We start from the raw sequence: 19,616 nt of genomic DNA, 5'->3' as shown, positions 1-19,616 counted from the left end.
ACTGTAGTCAGAGGAAAATGTTAACTACTGAAGAATGGTCAAAGAGGTGCAGTACTGCTAGCTTTGAAGATGAAAGAAGAGGTCCAGGAGCCAAGGAATGTGGGCAGCTCTAGCAACAGGAAAAGTATGAATATAGATTATCTTGAGCCTCTAGGAAGAAATTCAGTCCTGCCGACATGACTTCTAATAGACAGAACTGTAAGATAATACATTTGTGTTGTTTTAAACCATTACATTTATAATTCTTACGGAAGCAATAGAAAACTAATACTAAGTACAAGTTCTCTTTACTTGAGGAATATATGTGGAGAAATAAAAGAAAATAAGGATCACTTTCCAAAGTTGACCCAGAAGAGCTAGGAATAATTTTTTCAAAAGACATGCAAAAGTCATTGTTCCAAAGTGGATCACATGCCCTTTCCAAAACTAGCTCTAGTGAAGAGAAAATTACACTTAGAATCATCTCTGGAACAGAGTGGGTAGAATTCACTTCACTTGAAGAATGAAGGCTGGATTTAAGGTTCTAATAGGGAAGAGGAAGGAAGACTGGATGCTAAGTAATGTCTGCAACAGAAATACTGCTAATCCCATAAAAACATGTACATTGTTTTCAGATTACCGTAGTAAATAATATTTTGGAAAATAGTGCCCGTCTTTTGTTTGGCAAAAAAAAAAAAAAAAAGGAGCAAAGTAGAAAATCTATCAAATACTTCTCTAATGCCTGCCAGAAAAACACATGATAAATTATTCCTGTTTATTCAACAAATATTTATTGAGATGTTTCTATATGCTGCTATTCCCAGGACATAGCCTTTGCTACATATTCATATCAGAGGATATCAGTGGCCAGCAAAAATAAATACTGCTCCTACTTCATGAAGTTTATAGTACAGGTAGACATTAATCAAATAACAACACACATTGGCATTGAGTTAGAATGCACTGAAAGAGCATTATCTGATGCTGTGAGACTGAGTTGAAACTTAAGCTAAGACCAAGAAGAGGATGCCTTAACTAAGCAAAGGAGAGAGGAAGTAGTTTTTTTTTTTGTATTTTTATTTTTATTTATTTATTTTTAATTTTAATATTATTATACTTTAAGTTTTAAGGTACATGTGCACAACGTGCAGGTTTGCTACATATGTATACATGTGCCATGTTGGTGTGCTGCACCCATTAACTCGTCATTTAGCATTAGGTATATCTCCTAATGCTATCCCTCCCTGCTCCCCCCACCCCACAACAGTCCCCAGTGTGTGATGTTCCTCTTCCTGTGTCCATGAGTTCTCATTGTTCAATTCCCACGTATGAGTGAGAACATGCGGTGTTTGGTTTTTTGTCCTTGCGATAGTTTGCTGAGAATGATAGTTTCCAGTTTCATCCATGTCCCTACAAAGGACATGAACTCATCATTTTTTATGGCTGCATAGTATTCCATGGTGTATATGTGCCACATTTTCTTAATCCAGTCTATCGTTGTTGGACATTTAGGTTGGTTCCAAGTCTTTGCTATTGTAAATAGTGCTGCTGTAAACATACGTGTGCATGTGTCTTTACAGCAGCATGATTTATAATCCTTTGGGTATATACCCAGTAATGGGATGGCTGGGTCAAATGGTATTTCTAGTTCTAGATCCCTGAGGAATCACCACACTGACTTCCACAATGGTTGAACTAGTTTACAGTCCCACTAACAGTGTAAAAGTGTTCCTATTTCTCCACATCCTCTCCATCACCTTCTGTTTCCTGACTTTTTAATGATCGCCATTCTAACTGGTGTGAGATGGTATCTCATTGTGGTTTTGATTTGCATTTCTCTGATGGCCAGTGATGATGAGCATTTTTTCATGTGTTTTTTGGCTGCATAAATGTCTTCTTTTGAGAAGTGTCTGTTCATATCCTTCGCCCACTTTTTGATGTGGTTGTTGTTTTCTTGTAAATTTATTGGAGTTTTGTAGATTCTGGATATTAGCCCTTTGTCAGATGAGTAGATTGCAAAAATTTTCTCCCATTCTGTAGATTGCCTGTTCACTCTGATGGTAGTTTCTTTTGCTGTGCAGAAGCTCTTTAGTTTAATTAGATCCCATTTGTCAATTTTGGCTTTTGTTTCCATTGCTTTTGGTGTTTTAGACATGAAGTCCTTGCCCATGCCTATGTCCTGAATGGTATTGCCTAGGTTTTCTTCTAGGGTTTTTATGGTTTTAGGTCTAACATGTAAGTCTTTAAACCATCTTGAATTAATTTTTGTATAAGGTGTAAGGAAGAGATCCAGTTTCAGCTTTCTACATATGGCTAGCCAGTTTTCCCAGGACCATTTATTAAATAGGGAATCCTTTCCCCATTGCTTGTTTTTGTCAGGTTTGTCAAAGATCAGATAGTTGTAGATATGTGGCATTATTTCTGAGGGCTCTGTTCTGTTCCATTGGTCTATATCTCTGTTTTGGTACCACTACCACGCTGTTTTGGTTATTGTAGCTTTGTAGTATAGTTTGAAGTTAGGTTGCATGATGCCTCTGGCTTTGTTCTTTTGGCTTAGGATTGACTTGGCGATGTGGGCTCTTTTTTGGTTCCGTATGAACTTTAAAGTAGTTTTTTCTAATTCTGTGAAGAAAGTCATTGGTAGCTTCATGAGGATGGCATTGAATATAAATTACCTTGGGCAGTATGGCCATTTTCATGATACTGATTCTTCCTACCCATGAGCATGGAATGTTCTTCCATTTGTTTGTATCCTCTTTTATTTCATTGAGCAGTTGTTTGTAGTTCTCCTTGAAGAGGTCCTTCACATCCCTTGTAAGTTGGATTCTTAGGTATTTTATTCTCTTTGAAGCAATTGTGAATGGTAGTTCACTCATGATTTGGCTCTCTGTTATTGGTGTATAAGAATGCTTGTGATTTTTGCACATTGATTTTGTATCTTGAGACTTTGCTGAAGTTGCTTATCAGCTTGAGATTTTGGGCTGAGACAGTGGGGTTTTCTAGATACACAATCATGTCATCTGCAAACAGGGACAATTTGACTTCCTTTTTTCCTAATTGAATACCCTTTATTTCCTTCTCCTGCCTCATTGCCCTGGCCAGAACTTCCAACACTATGTTGAATAGGAATGGTGAGAGAGGGCATCCCTGTCTTGTGCCCATTTTCTAAGGGAATGCTTCCAGTTTTTGCCCATTCAGTATGATATTGGCTGTGGGTTTGTCATAGATAACTCTTATTGTTTTGAAATGAGTCCCATCAATACCTAATTTATTCAGAGTTTTTAGCATGAAGGTTGTTGAATTTTGTCAAAGGCCTTTTCTGCATCTATTGAGATCATCATGTGGTTTTTGTCTTTGATTCTGTTTATATGCTGGATTACATTTATTGATTTGCGTATGTTGAGCCAGCCTTGCATCCCAGGGATGAAGCCCACTTGATCATAGTGGATAAGCTTTTTGATGTGCTGCTGGATTTGGTTTGCCAGTATTTTATTGAGGATTTTTGCATCAATGTTCATCAAGGATATTGGTCTAAAATTCTCTTTTTTGGTTGTGTCTCTGTCAGGCTTTGGTATCAGGATGATGCTGGCCTCATAAAATGAGTTAGGGAGGATTCCGTCTTTTTCTATTCATTGGAATAGTTTCAGGAGGAATGGTATCAGCTCCTCTTTGTACCTCTGGTAGAATTTGGTTGCGAATCCATCTGGTCCTGGACTTTTTTTGGTTGGTAAGCTATTGATTATTGCCTCAATTTCAGAGCCTCTTATTGGTCTATTCAGAGATTCAACTTCTTCCTGGTTTGGTCTTGGGAGGATGTATGTGTCCAGGAATTTATCCATTTCTTCTAGATTTTCTAGTTTATTTGCGTAGAGGTGTTTATAGTATTCTCTGATGGTAGTTTGTATTTCTGTGGGATCGGTGGTGATATCCCCTTTGTCATTTTTTATTGCATCTATTTGATTCTTCTCTCTTTTCTTCTTTATTAGTCTTGCTAGCAGTCTATCAATTTTGTTGATCTTTTCAAAAAACCAGCTCCTGGATTCATTAATTTTTTGAAGGGTTTTTTTGTGTCTCTATTTCCTTCCGTTCTTCTCTGATCTTAGTTATTTCTTGCCTTCTGCTAGCTATTGAATTTGTTTGCTCTTGCTTCTCTAGTTCTTTTAATTGTGGTGTTAGGGTGTCAATTTTGAATCTTTCCTGCTTTCTCTTGTGGGCATTTAGTGCTATAAATTTCCCTCTACACACTGCTTTGAATGTGTCCCAGAGATTCTAGTATGTTGTGTCTTTGTTCTCGTTGGTTTCAAAGAACATCTTTATTTCTGCCTTCATTTCATTATGTACCCAGTAGTCATTCAGGAGCAGGTTGTTCAGTTTCCATGTAGTTGAGTGGTTTTGAGTGAGTTTCTTAATCCTGAGTTCTAGTTTGATTGCACTGTGGTCTGAGAGACAGTTTGTTATAATTTTTGTTCTTTTACATTTGCTGAGGAGTGCTTTACTTCAAACTATGTGGTCAATTTTGGAGTATGTGTGGTGTGGTACTGAAAAGAATGTATATTCTGTTGATTTGGGGTGGAGAGTTCTGTAGATGTCTATTAGGTCTGCTTGGTGCAGAGCTGAGTTCAATTCCTGGGTATCCTTGTTAACTTTCTGTCTCGTTGATCTGTGTAATGTTGACAGTGGGGTGTTAAAGTCACCCATTATTATTGTGTGGGAGTCTAAGTCTCTTTCTAGGTCACTAAGGACTTGCTTTATGAATCTGGGTGCTCCTGTATTAGGTGCATATATATTTAGGATAGTTAGCTCTTCTTGTTGAATTGATCCCTTTACCATTATGTAATGGCCTTCTTTGTCTCTTTTGATCTTTGTTGGTTTAAAGTCTGTTTTATCAGAGACTAGGATTGCAACCCCTGCCTTTTTTTGTTTTCCATTTGCTTGATAGATCTTCCTCCATCCCTTTGTTTTGAGCCTATGTGTGTCTCTGCATGTGAGATGGGTTTCCTGAATACAGCACACTGATGGGTCTTGACTATCCAATTTGCCAGTCTGTGTCTTTTAATTGGAGCATTTAGCCCATTTACATTTAAAGTTAATATTGTTATGTGTTAATTTGATCCTGTCATTATGATGTTAACTGGTTATTTTGCTCATTAGTTGATGCAGTTTCTTCCTAGCCTTGATGGTCTTTACAATTTGGCATGTTTTTGCAGTGGCTGGTACCGGTTGTTCCTTTCCATGTTTAGTGCTTTCTTCAGGAGCTCTTTTGCTGGCCTGGTGGTCACAAAATCTCTCAGCATTTGCTTGTCTGTAAAGTATTTTATTTCTCCTTCACTTATGAAGCTTAGTTTGGATGGATATGAGATTCTGGGTTGAAAATTCTTTTCTTTAAGAATGTTGAATATTGGTCCCCACTCTCTTCTGGCTTGTAGAGTTTCTGCGGAGAGATCCACTATTAGTCTGATGGGCTTCCCTTTGTGGGTAACCCGACCTTTCTCTCTGGCTGTGCTTAACATTTTTTCCTTCATTTCAACTTTGGTGAATCTGACAATTATGTGTCTTGGAGTTGCTCTTCTCGAGGAGTATCTTTGTGGCATTCTCTGTATTTCCTGAATTTGAATGTTGGCCTGCTTTGCTAGATTGGGGAAATTCTCCTGGATAATATCCTGCAGAGTGTTTTCCAGCTTGGTTCCATTCTCCCCGTCACTTTTAGGTACACCAATCAGATGTAGATTTGGTCTTTTCACATAGTCCCATATTTCTTGGAGGCTTTGTTCGTTTCTTTTTATTCTTTTTTCTCTAAACTTCTCGCTTCATTTCATTCATTTTGTCTTCCATCACTAATACCCTTTCTTCCAGTTGTTCGCGTCGGCTACTGAGGCTTCTGCGTTCGTCACGTAGCTCTCTTGCCTTGGTTTTCAGCTCCATCAGGTCCTTTGAGGACTTGTATTCATTGGTTATTCTGGTTATCCGTTCGTCTAATTTTTTTTCAAAGCTCTTAACTTCTTTGCCATTGGTTCGAATTTCCTCCTGTAGCTCAGAGTAGTTTGATCATCTGAAGCCTTCTTCTCTCAACTCATCAAAGTCATTCTCCGTCCAGCTTTGTTCTGTTGCTGGTGAGGAGCTGCATTCCTTTGAAGGAGGAGAGGCGCTCTGATTTTTAGAGTTTCCGGTTTTTCTGCTCTGTTTTTTTCCCATCTTTGTGGTTTTATCTACCTTTGGTCTTTGATGATGGTGACGTACAGATGGGTTTTTGGTGTGGATGTCCTTTCTGTTTGTTAGTTTTCCTTCTAACAGACAAGACCCTCAGCTGCAGGTCTCTTGGAGTTTGCTAGAGGTCCACTCCAGACCTGTTTGCCTGGGTATCAGCAGTGGTGGCTGTAGAACAGCGGATATTGGTGAACCACAGATGCTGCTGCCTGATCGTTCCTCTGGAAGTTTTGTCTCAGAGGAGTACCCGGCCGTGTGAGGTGTCAGTCCGCCCCTACTGGGGGCTGCCTCCCAGTTAGGCTACTCGGGGGTCAGGGACCCACTTGAGGAGGCAGTCTGCCTGTTCTCAGATCTCAAGCTGCGTGCTGGGAGAACCACTACTCTCTTCAAAGCTGTTAGACAGGGACATTTAAGTCTGCAGAGGTTACTGCTGTCTTTTTGTTTGTCTGTGCCCTGCCCCCAGAGGTGGAGCCTACAGAGGCAGGCAGGCCTCCTTGAGCTGTGGTGGGCTCCACCCAGTTCGAGCTTCCCAGCTGCTTTGTTTACCTAATCAAACAACTAACTGGGCAATGGCGGGCGCCCCTCCCCCAGCCTCACTGCTGCCTTGCAGTTTGGTCTCAGACTGCTGTGCTAGCAATGAGCGAGACTCTGTGGGTGTAGGACCCTCTGAGCCAGGTGCGAGATATAATCTCCTGGTGTGCCATTTTTTAAGCCCATTAGAAAAGCGCAGTATTAGGGTGGGAGTGACCCAATTTTCCAGGTGCCGTCTGTCACCGCTTTCTTTGACTAGGAAAGGGAATGCCCTGACCCCTTGCGCTTCCCGGGTGAGGCAATGCCTCGCCCTGCTTCGGCTCATGCACAGTGCGCTGCACCCGCTGTCCTGCACCTACTGTCTGGCACTCCCCACTTGAGATGAACCTGGTACCTCAGCTGGAAATGCAGAAATCACCTGTCTTCTGCGTCGCTCATGCTGGGAGCTGTAGACCAGAGCTGTTCCTATTCAGCCATCTTGGCTCCACCCCCCGGAAATAGTTTTTTAAGTAGAGAAAAGAGCATGTGCAAATCCCTGTGGCAAGCAAGCGCTGAAAGACCTCTGTGGCTGAAATAAAGACAGAGGAAGGCTGATGACAGAATGAGGCCAGAGACCTAGATAGAAGCCAGACTAAGTAGGGCCTCATAGATCATGTAAAGATTTTGGCCTTGATCCTAAAAGCAGGATGGAAGTGGCATGGTTGAATTTGCACTTGGAAAGAACCACTGTGGCTACATTGTGGTATATAGATTATAGGGGAGCTAATGGACTTGTGCAGTAGCAGTGTTAGGAAACTATTGGAATAGTCAAGAGATCTTAGTAGACTCTTAGGATTATAGCAGTAGATGGAATAGTATATACACTTTAAAGAAATATTTAGGAGGTAAAACAAAGAGGATATGGTGATGAGCTGGATGTGGGTCATGGGGAAGAGGGAGAGGGAGGGGGTCAAGAATGCCTTAGAGTTCTGACCTTTGGATCTGACATATGGATGATGGTGCCATTCACTGACCTAGGGAGCATCAAGAGAGCCCTCTTCCTCACAAATCAGCCAGATGGCTTAAATTTTATTGTAAACAAGAACTTCTAAAAATAATTGAATTGGATGACCTTTTGATAGCTGCATGAGACAATCCAGAAAAAGCAATATGTTGTTACTTGTAGTAGTTTTGTGACACCACATGCATTTCATTGTATCTCATAACTCAAGTCATAATATAGTCCTTAATACAATTTACCCACTTGCAATATATTTGTAATAAGTTAATTCTACTTAATTATCTCAGCTTGTCAATTTTGTAAACTTAAAAAAAAACACACACACATAGAAATGCACCAATTGACGGAAAGAAGGGAGGGATCAAACTCATTGACTATAACCATGCAGGCCTTTACCTCAACTTACTTCAAGTATCTCTTATTCCTACAGTGAAGTGCTGGTGCTGGCTCCTACCAGTCCTCAAAGAACAAGTTGTTAAATTTTCAGGAACTTTGTGAGCTGGCTGTTAATAGTTTGAAATTGGCCACGGTGGAAGTACTAACACTACAGAAATTGGAAATCACAACAGAATTGGCAAACACTGTAAAATAGAGTTTCCCCCAACCCCCAACAAAGCCCATTGTTAAACATTTACCAACACACCAGTCTTTGTATCCTTTAGAACTGTGTTATTTGAGAGGATAGCCTAGATGCATAAAATACTGTAATGAGATTGACTGTAATCTCACTGATTGAAGAATATTGCTCATTTTCCTTTTCCACGTTCTTTTTTTTTTTTTTCCTTTGCCTGCCTGGAAACTGACACCCTTTCCACATTCTTAAATGTCTTCCTTTAGGGTTGTTTGAACCCCCTATCCAATTCATTGCTGGATATATTTGATGTTTCTACAGAACTTCATTTGTGAAGATACGTTACTTTTAGGCATTAGCCTAGTGATTTTTTTTTTAACTTTTTTCTTCTTCATCAGATTACCCAGATTAAGAAGTATTTCTGTAAGGTGGCAAAGTTTTAGAAATTACTGAATCTAGTTGATACGTATATAGGTTTATTATACTATTTTCTCTAGTTTTGTATGTGCTTAAATTTTTTTATAATAAAAAAAGAAGAAGAAGAAGAAGCAGGCTGCGACAGCCACAGCTTGCCCAGACCTGTCCTTACTGGGTCTTCAGCTTCCAGTCTCAATCCCACCAGCTGATCTCAAGATCTGAGATAATGTGAGCATTGCTGTCTCCTCGCCTGGCCTGATTTAGTAACTCTCTGTTTTGATTTAAGTGTTGCAACACCTCCTTCTTCCCCTGAAAAACCCACAAGCATTTGTAGATTTAATTTATTTTACAAAGAATTTAAACCTTCAGACAGTACCTACCACACCAGATTAGGGTACTTTCTTCGTACTAAAACCACAAAAGTACTGAAAAAAAAAAGTCTTAAAAAGCTTCAGTAACAACAAAAAAACCCCAAAGTACAATGAGTGCATAGATTACAAGAAATTGGGAAGAGTTAAAAAAAAAAATTTTTTTTTTAAACTTTAATAAAAAATGAAGAAAAAAAAGGCCAGAAACAGTATCAACATGCTAAACACTGGTGAAATAGGGAGGGATGAGGGATCAGCAGAATTACATACTAAATTGAGGACTCTTCAAGTTCTACCCTAAAGAAAAGAAAGCTTCAATATTAGGCAAGAATAAGGGGTTTTTTTAAATGTAATATAATGTTATGGATCATATCAAAGTACAAGAAACATAAAATTGACCCAGTCGTAATATGTCAGTGAAGGAAAAAATAATTTAGAAATCAATTTTTTAAAAACAGAAAAGATCCACAAATTATAACTTAAGAGAAAACTATCAATATCAAAAAAGATCACATAAATCATTTTATGGATTAGAAAACTGAAGTTCAGGAAAAGTGAAGTAATTTGGCTAAGGTCATGTCACTCAGTTAAAGTGTTGCAGCCTGGATGTGAACTCCCTGGATAACTCTACAACATTTTGTTTTTCTCACTCTTTTTCTGATAGAAGTGAAAATCCAAAAGTAATTTTAAAAATTATATAAAATAGGCCGGGCACGGAGGCTCATGCTGGTAATTCCAGCACTTTGGGAGGCCAAGGCAGGTGGATCACCTGAGGTCAGGAGTTCGAGACCAGTCTGACCAACGTGGTGAAACTCTGTCTCTACTAAATACAAAAAATTAGCCAGGCATGGTGGTGCATGCCTGTAGTCCCAGCTACTTGGGAGGCTAAGGCAGGAGAATTGCTTGAAGTGTGAGGTGGAGGTTGCAGTGAGCCGAGATTGTGCCATTGCACTCCAGCCTGGGCAACAAGAACGAAACTGTCTCAAAAAAAAAAATTATATAATACTATGCAGCCATAAAAAATGATGAGTTCATGTCCTTTGTAGGGACATGGATGAAACTGGAAAACATCATTCTCAGTAAACTATTGCAAGGACAAAAAACCAAACACCGCATGTTCTCACTCATAGGTGTGAATTGAACTATGAGAACTCATGGACACAGGAAGGGGAACATCACACTCCAGGGACTGTTGTGGGGTGGGGGGAGTGGGGAGGAATAGCATTAGGAGATATACCTAATGCTAAATGACAAGTTAATGGGTGCAGCAAAACAACATGGCACATGGATACATATGTAACAAACCTGCACATTGTGCACATGTACCCTAAAACCTAAAGTATAATAATAATAAAAAAAATTATATAAAAGTATAGCTCAAAAGTAAATCTGGCTTGAACACACGATGTAGACTCAATAAAGATGCCCCAGTGAGTCTCATTTTTCTACTACCTCATCAGTCCCCCTTGGTACTCATTACTGTACATAAATTACTAGTATATGGGAAAAGCCCATTTCTTAAAGTCATACTGAAAATCATTTTGTCTGATTTTCTATTTTAAACAAAAGTTAGATTTTTTTCACTCTTCCCTTAAAGATTTATTTTAAACTCTATGTGTACAATAGAAAATAAGGCTTCATATAGCCCTCATTTATTTAATGAAAAAATATTTTTAATTATTTACTGATTGATGACTGAAATGATCAAGCTTTGGTTTCTACTAAAAGAATGTAAGTTTGATTCAGATGTTTGAAGAATGTCTTAAAACTTCCTCAAATTCATTGGCTCTTTGTGGCAGGTGATTTTTGTGACACTCCCTTATAAGATAATTAATTTTGCTTTCTGTTGGCCTATACAGCATACTTAATGGTATTTAATACTTATTATGTGAAGCGTATATCTAAAGGCTTTTTAAACATATAATAAATTATCCATCGTGTACATACTATGAGCAAATAATTGAATAATTATTTGAATCATGCCTCCTAAATAAAATAGATTTAATAAATTATAATTATCTCACCTACATGACATAGTTTTTCTTTTGTGATTCTGCTAGGGTCGGGGCAGGGGAGAAACTATACCAATTATTTTAACAAAGATAATTTAATGTAAGTAATTGTTAACCGGGTATTGGAAAAGCATGGTCACCAGACCAGCATCATAAGCATCACCTAGAAACTTCCTAGAAATGCAAATTCTCAGACTCCAAGCTTCAACCTGACTTACTGAATCAGAAACTCTAGTAGTAGGCCCAGAAATCTGTGCTTTAACAAGCCCTCCAGCGGATTCTAACGCATGCTAAAGTTTAAAAACCACTGCACTAAAATATCACCAAGGCAACCACTCATAGGACTGGGCAGAAAGAAAAAGAGATAGATGGACTTACTGAAACTGAGAAGCTTAAAAAAGGCCCCCATGGAGCTGAAATTCAGACTTTCAAGAACAGGTCACTGCTTGTCTGGTGCTGATTTCTCTGAGTTCAGAGGAGGGAGCCTATAGACCTGGGAACGGGTATCTGAGGAAGAAGCACCGAGTAATTGGAGCTGGCATCTCAAGAAGGCACATTGAGATCGGTTCTACAAGTGTTGGAAAACCCCCAAATTGCAATCAGCTGCTACTACTAGCAGGCACTATTGCTGTCAGAGTGAAGAATTATTGCTAGAGTGAGACTTAACAGGATTAAGAAACCCATCTGAAGAAAACAGCAAATTCCTTCTTCCTTCTCTACCTGTGAAGTGTCACGTTGGTCCCTCTATTGGCAGAGCGTAACAGGGAGACAGAAATGCTTGCAGAGTTCCAAAGAGTGGGTTTGAAGCCAAGAAACAGTAGCTTACTAACTGTCATGGCCTTAATTGTAATACAACCAGAAGATAATAGAAATAATACTTTTGGTATGTATAATTGGGTGCATGTAGACATTTTCTGGGATATTAACTACTGGGTAGACATTTGGCCTTATTGTAAAAAAAAAAAAACTTTGTATTAAAACTATTTGTTTCTCCTGATGAAATTAATAAGAGGCATTTAGGGCATCTATATAATGAACAGGAAACTATGCAGGGGCCTGCGCTGAAGTCTGCTTAGCTGAGCCTAAGACAAAGATCACAGCAGTAGTGGCTGAGGATTGCTCAATAGTAACAGCAAACATGCTTTGGTCAACTGAGGCTCGGTTTCTTAAAGTCTTAGTGTCAAAGAAACCGTCTAAACAGAATCTTACCAGGACAGAGCAATCAGGCCTTGCCTCATAAAACAGGGGGGTGGCAGGCCGGGCGCGGTGGCTCACGCTTGTAATCCCAGCACTTTGGGAAGCCGAGGTGGGCGAATCACGAGGTCAGGAGATCAAGACCACGGTGAAACCCCACCTCTACTAAAAATACAAAAAATTAGCCGGGCGTGGTGGCGGGCGCCTGTAGTCCCAGCTACTCAGAGAGGCTGAGGCAGGAGAATGGCGTGAACCCAGGAGGCGGAGCTTACAGTGAGCCGAGATTGCGCCACTGCACTCCAGCCTGGGCCACAGAGCGAGACTCCGTCCCAAAAAAAAAAAAAAAAAAACAAAAACAAAAAATGGGGGTGGCAGAAAAGGGTGTTCTGAAATCATGGTCACTCACAAGAGAAATACAAACATGATTCTTCACTTAAGCAGTCATTTTTGTGCAATTCCAGGATCAAAAAGAACATTCCGATTGTATTAACAGGTACTTGTAGAATAATTATCAGAAGCATGCCCAACACTTTGGAAGATGAAGAACTAAGGTTCTTAAAGACGTTTACATATTTCTCATGTTATGTTCATGTTTTGTCTTTTTTTTTTTTTTTTTTAAAGGATGTTGAAGACTCACAAAACCACACTGGTGAGCCTGTTAGAGATGACTACAAGAAAATGGGAACACTTTTTGGTGAACTGAACAAAAACCTTATCAACATGGGCTTCACAAGGATGTATTTTGGAGAACGAATTGTGGAACCAGTAATAGTCATTTTCTTTTGGGTTATGCTGTGGTTCCTTGGCCTGCAAGCCCTTGGGCTTGTTGCTGTTCTTTGCCTTGTTATTATTTATGTGCAACAGTAAAACATGGCCGAATTGAATTGTTTGACATTTGGTAGCCATATATGTAATTGAAGAAGTTATATATTTCACTTTTTGACAACCGAAAAAGTTTGCCTTGTTTCAAATTGTGTGCTGGCTGTTTTGTAAGTAAATTTATACATGGATGTCACTTAAAACTAAACTCTTGATCATAACAGGGTTGAATATATATTTTGAATATACATTAGCTTATTCAAAACTCTTGTTTCACTACTATGATCTCTGTCTCCTTTATACACCTATATCCCCATGCCAAATCTTAAGTAACACCACCAGAAATTGAACAGGGAAAATAACAGGACATGGAATTCAAATCAAGCAATATAGTTCTTATAAAGAGTTCCAATAAAACATTTTAGAAGAAAAAGTATGAAACAAGCTAAAAGTAAGTTTCACTTAGAAAACTGCTCCCCATTCACCCTCCCCACCAAATAATCTCATATTATTTGGGAAATATTTGGATTTCAATTGTCCTTACCCAGCCTAAACTAAGGTAAATGATAATTAGCATACACTACCTTAATATTGTGATGAAAATCAGTAAAGATAGAATGTTTTCTAAAGGTTGAAAATAATATATTTATTATTGCTGGGGAAAGCTCCCAGGTTAAATATAACGTTTTTAAAATGTAGCATTTGGACCTAGACCTACTTTAGTATATCATTTGAAGTTTCAGACAATTTTGGTGCTAATTACTTTTTGTGAGTTTTTAAAGTCTCATAGCCTAGTTGACTGCACCCTATGGTAATGCCATATTTTCTTGTGTCTAACAAGTTACATATTTTTTCCTAGAGAGACATTTTCAGTGTATTTTTTTTAGAAATTTATAATTTTATAGTTCTTTCATAACAATTATTCTGAATTTTGAAACAATGTATTTGCTATCTTGACATGGATTTTTTCACAAAAAATTTATATTTTACTGTTGTTTTCAGGAAAAAAATCAGATCATTTTTCTTTGATATCTATATCAGAAAGCTACAATATTAACAGTATAAAACCAAATGCTTAAATTTAGAACTTAGCCAATTTTGATAATATTTTTCTAATGCTAAAGTCACGTCAGTAATTGGCTAGCCATGTTATTAAGGTGTCTTAATTCAGCATTTTCAGGTTTTATATTGAAATACGCATTTCTTTAAATATTCTTTGAAAATGGAAAATGGCTTTAGTGATATTTTGGGTTTGTTAGAGAACCTAAAACCTTTACACTTTCATCTCAAAGATTATAAAGTAAAGAGGTAGTTAAGATTTAGAATTCAAGTTAAATTTCAGAAAATTGGGGTAGTCAGGCATTTTTATCTTTGGTAGGGCAACAAGTAAAACATGTAGAGTGCTTGCTATCCCACTTTATAAAGCTTTTACCCAATCTTATTTCTAAACCTCTGTGCATTCTCAGTGTCTTCTCATTCTGAAACAGAAAATAAGGAAAAACATTTAACTTAGTTTTCTAAAATCAGATAATCCTAAACAAAAATGTTAGTCAAGGTTACTAAAAAGTATTGCGCATTTATATAAATACAGGCCTTTTAAAATTTGACTTTTAGGCCGGGCGCGGTGGCTCACTCTTATAATCCCAGCACTTTGGGAGGCCAAGGCGGGCGGATCACGAGGTCAGGAGATCGAGACCACGGTGAAACCCCATCTCTACTAAAAATACAAAAAAATTAGCCAGGCGTGGTGGCGGGCGCCTGTAGTCCCAGCTACTTGGAGAGGCTGAGGCAGGAGAATGGCTTGAACCCGGGAGGCGGAGCTTGCAGTGAGCCGAGATTGCACCACTGCACTCCAGCCTGGGTGACAGAGCGAGACTCCGTCTCAAAAAAAAAAAAAAAAAAAAAATTTGACTTTTAAAAAACAAAAGACTTCGTATGATATTGTGTTTTTATTGCGTTTGCAATATTTTTATAGTAACCTTTATGAACTCAGTATAAGTGCAAGTTGTTTGAAAAGGTGTTTTTATTGGTGCACAGTAGAATTGTGAGGTTTTCAGTAGATGTCATGAGATTTTGTATATCTACATAAAATATAAGTACATTTTTTTCTAATGCTACTGGAAACTTTACTTTTCCTTTGGAACACATAAACGATACGATGTACAAAGTAACAGCTCTGGTTCCACCAGTACCTAATGTTGAAAACATTTTTAAAGTAATTTTTAATACCAACTATTTAGTATACTGTCAATACTGTATATCTGCATACTGGTGTTAATAGGGTATATATTAAATTATATAAAGAAATAAGATATTTTGCTGTTATTCTTTCTACATATATTGTTGGTTAGTACAGTATACCATCAAATATTTGGCTTTGATATGGGAAAAAACGAACTTTGCCTATGTAATGGAAATAAAATATTTTCTTTTATGAAATATATTAGAATGCAGATTATACTAATATCCTGAAATAAAACTGGTAATTTATTTGGTTCATGGTATACCCATGGGCCGGGCGCAGTGGCTCACACTTGTAATCCTAGCACTTTGGGAGGCCAAGGCAGGTGTATCGCAAGGTCAGGAGATCGAGACCTTCCTGGCTAACATGGTGAAACCCCGTCTCTACTAAAGGTACAAAAAAATTAGCCAGGCGTGGTGGCAGGCACCTGTAGTCCCAGCTACTCAGGAGGCTGAGGCAGGAGAATGGCGTGAACCCGGGAGGCAGAGCTTGCAGTGAGCACTCCAGCCTGGGTAACAGAGCGAGACCCCATCTCAAAAAAAAAAAAATTAGATTGAAAATGATTCTCATCATTTCAATCTCAAATACAAGCCAGTTTTAGAAACTGTTATTGCTTATGAATAAAGAAATAGAAGTTACAATGCTAAGGTTATTATATAATGCATACTCATACAGCCAGTCCTACTGTAATTCAAAAGAAAAAGGTCGAAGTCTACAAATAAACGGACTGTAGATGAGTAAATCCATTTTTCTTAAAATAAAACTCTGTATTTTGTAGAATTCTGTTCTCTCATACCTTAAGCTGTCATGGGCAAGGTATTTTCCCATTCCTGGCTACAGGCAGATCATTCTTAGTCCATTAGTGTGCTGGAGCAAGCTTGCACTGGCTTACAAGAACCAACTGTGAACATTTTTTCTGCCTTCAGTGCTGTCAAGTTGGTAGTTTGAAATTGGCCATGGTGGGAGTATTTACACCAAAAAAATTAGTAAACACTACAAATCAGATTTTTTTTTTCCTTGAAAGCCAGCTGTTAAACATACATCAGCACACCCTAGAGGCCACATTCCCATTTCTATTCCTACAGATACGAAAGTAAAGAACAGAACACATTTTGTGAAATAAAAGAAAGCATATGAGGTAAATCCCCATCGACCCACCCAAAACTGCATCTGGATCTTTCCCTTGTGGGTATTATGGTTCATGGTTATCTTCTGACCAACAAATCTCTATTTAATCATGTTTTGACCACAGAAAATCTCTCTAGGCTGTCAGCAAGCTGCAAATCCACTAAAGACTATCCAGGCAATCAGGAAAGGCAAAACTTACAGAATGATAGAGGAAAAATTACAGTATAAGTAAAGATCTGCTGTAATATAGAAAGCTCAAAATAGTCAAAGCCAGGTATGGAGCAATCAAAGGCTATTTGTGTGGTTCATAGATTATGTTTTAATAGTTATTTTACAATGTTTATTTCAGGCATTTTAAATGCTTTCATTACCAGTTTATGGCTTTACAATTGAAGGGAGAAGAAGAAAAATGTAAGACGGCTGGGCGCAGTGGCTCACGCCTATAAAAGTGCTGGGACAGCACTTTGGGAGGCCGAAGCGGGCGGATCACCTGAGGTTGGGAGTTCGAGACCAGCCTGACCAACATGGAGAAACCCCGTCTCTACTAAAAAAAAAAAAAAAAAAAAAAAAATACAAAATTAGCTAGGTGTGGTTGCACATGCCTGTAATCACAGCTACTCAGGAGGCTGAGGCAGGAGAATCGCTTGAACCCGGAAGCCAAAGTTCGCAGTGAGCCGAGATTGCTCCCTTGCACTCCAACCTGGGCAACAAGAGCAAAACTCCAACTCAAAAAAAAAAAAAAAAAAAAAAAAATTAAGACTTTCATGCCTGGTAATAGAGTTGGCCGAGAAGAATATAAACTTATTTACAAACTATGGCTTCAGTAGTATTGGTGGATTTGAGGTCATTCGCAACTCCTGTCTCTCTGCCCAACATCTAATTTTTGGTATGCGTTGGAGTTCAGTCCAACAGCCTGCTCTCACATCACTCCACACAGCAGCTCAGCAATGTCACCACTCCCATGGCTGCAGAGTTACCATTTGCATCCTAACAGCTCCCCAATTTGCATCTCTAGATCAGAGCACTGTTCAGAATTTAAGACTCATACATTCAATTGCTTGCCCAATATTTATTTGCACTTGGTTATCCCATAGTACTCGAGATTCAGCATGTCCAAACGAGCGCAGCATCCTTCTCCCAAATCTTTAATTCCTGTTTCCCATCTCAGCAAATGACACAATCCTTTCCCTAACTGCTCAAGCAGGAGTCGTAGGTGACATCCTTGACTCTGTTTCCTACACTACCTACCTATAACCAAGTACCAAGTCTATTTTACTTCTAAAAATACAATCTTTCTACTTCTCTTCATTCCTAGCATCACTAACTGAGTCCATTCTGCCATCAGGTGAGAACCTGGCATGTTGAGAATCCTGATTAGCCTCCCTACCTTCATTTTCCACTTTGTAGACCTGGCATGCTGAGAATCCTGATTAGCCTCCCTACCTTCATTTTCCACTTTGTAGTTACAGATCTTTCTAAAGCATTATTCTAACACGATTCTGATATCCTTGACCTAAATCTTTTCAATGGCTTTCTGTTTTCATTATGATAAAGTCCTTATGCCTTAATATGTTTTACAAGGCTCTTCATGTACTGGTTCTTCCATACCTCATCTCTCTCTACTGCCACTCTCCATTTCCAAGATTCAATTATACTGAACTTTTCCCCAGTTCCTTTAAAGAGACATGCTTTCTTACTTCCAGAACTTTGTACATGCTTTACTTCTTTAACTGCTCCCCACCAGACTGACCAACATCTACACAGCCTTAAGACCTCAAGTGAGACATCATGTCCTCCAGGGAAACTTCTCTGACTCCTTTAAATCCAGTTTTGGTTCTTCATTATGGCTTGGTTTCCCATGTGCAACCCTGTGCTTTCCAAGTCAGCACTTCTCATGCTATATTGCAATAGCTTATTTGTCAGCTGCTGCTTTAATAATTGATTAATTATTAAATTAATAGGCTTCACAAGGGAAGAGAACATGTCTGTCATTCTATAATTGCATTGCTAGTGCCTAACATAATGCCTGGGACATAATAGGCCGTCAAAATATTTATCAAGTAAACCCACTTCATCTACTCATGCTCTTCATATAGACCACTAACAAAAAAGATCTAGAGCTTGTTGTACTTTGAAGTTCTTTGACTCCAAAAGTATACTTACTGTGCACAAAGAGCATGGGTTGATGTATACATTATAATTTATAAAGCTATTCACTTTTGATAAAAGAATACTGCTGTTATTTGGATACATATACAGTATTTCCACTATACACTTGTGTATTTTAGGAGAAAATGTATTTTCAGTGTTTGGTTGATTCACTATTTTTCCAAAAAGGATATTTTAACAATACGTACGGTCACTGATACTACCAAAACTTCACATTTGCTCAGTATTTTTTAATAGACCTTTATTTACTACATTTTAATTTTTTGTTTTGTTTTTTGAGGCAAAGTCTCACTCTGTTGCCAGGCTGGAGGGCAGTGGCACGATCTCGACTCACTGCAACCTCCGCCTCCCGGGTTTAAGCAATTCTCCTGCCTCAGCAGGAGTAGTTGGGATTACAGGCACGTGCCAGCATGCCTGTATTTTTGTATTTTTAGTAGAGATGGGGTTTCACCATGTTGGCCAGGATGGTCTCGATCTCTTGACCTCGTGATCCGCCGCCTCGGCCTCCCAAAGTGCTAGGATTACAGGCGTGAGCCACTGCACCCGGCCTACATTTTAATTTTTACAAAAAACTCTTAAGCTTTTTTGTGAGCAGAAATTCTCAAGTCTCGACGTGTGGTATTTTAGGCTCCAGAAGAAATCCACGATTACAGTGTCCTAGTAGCCCAGACATATGTGTTAAATGACATGTATATACCTTGTTATTCTTTCTAATAAATAATACTCTTTTACAACTCTGCCTTCTGAGTGTCTCTTCCGACTCCCTATCACATGTTGTACTTATCAGTTAATGGCTGCCACATCCAGTTTGGAACGACCAAAGCAACAACAAACATCTGAGGGTGAACAGAGGTTATCTTTTTTCCTCATCCCTGTTGCCGGAACAGAATGCCAAGACATAACATGTATGGCTTCCCAGGAAAGGAGAAGTGGGAAAACCAAGATCAAGACCAACCTCTGCCTCCAAGCTATGTTTTTCTTC

At 38.7% G+C, this 19,616-nt stretch overlaps 1 protein-coding gene across 1 annotated transcript in view; it reads left to right on the top strand.

Moving 5' to 3' along the window:
- Positions 1-19,368, top strand: part of FAM241A (family with sequence similarity 241 member A) — a 54,252-nt gene extending 34,884 nt beyond the window's left edge. The window contains exon 2 of the mRNA XM_055274865.2: positions 12,898-19,368. Within this exon, the coding sequence (XP_055130840.1) occupies positions 12,898-13,143 (246 nt within the window). The 3' untranslated portion in view covers positions 13,144-19,368. The remainder of the gene's footprint in view (positions 1-12,897) is intronic.
- The last annotated feature ends 248 nt before the right edge of the window (positions 19,369-19,616 follow it).

Source organism: Symphalangus syndactylus, chromosome 4 (assembly GCF_028878055.3).
Source record: "Symphalangus syndactylus isolate Jambi chromosome 4, NHGRI_mSymSyn1-v2.1_pri, whole genome shotgun sequence".
NCBI lineage: Eukaryota > Metazoa > Chordata > Mammalia > Primates > Hylobatidae > Symphalangus > Symphalangus syndactylus.
The sequence above is the reverse complement of the archived record's forward strand: the minus strand, read 5'-3'. Positions and strand labels throughout refer to the sequence as shown.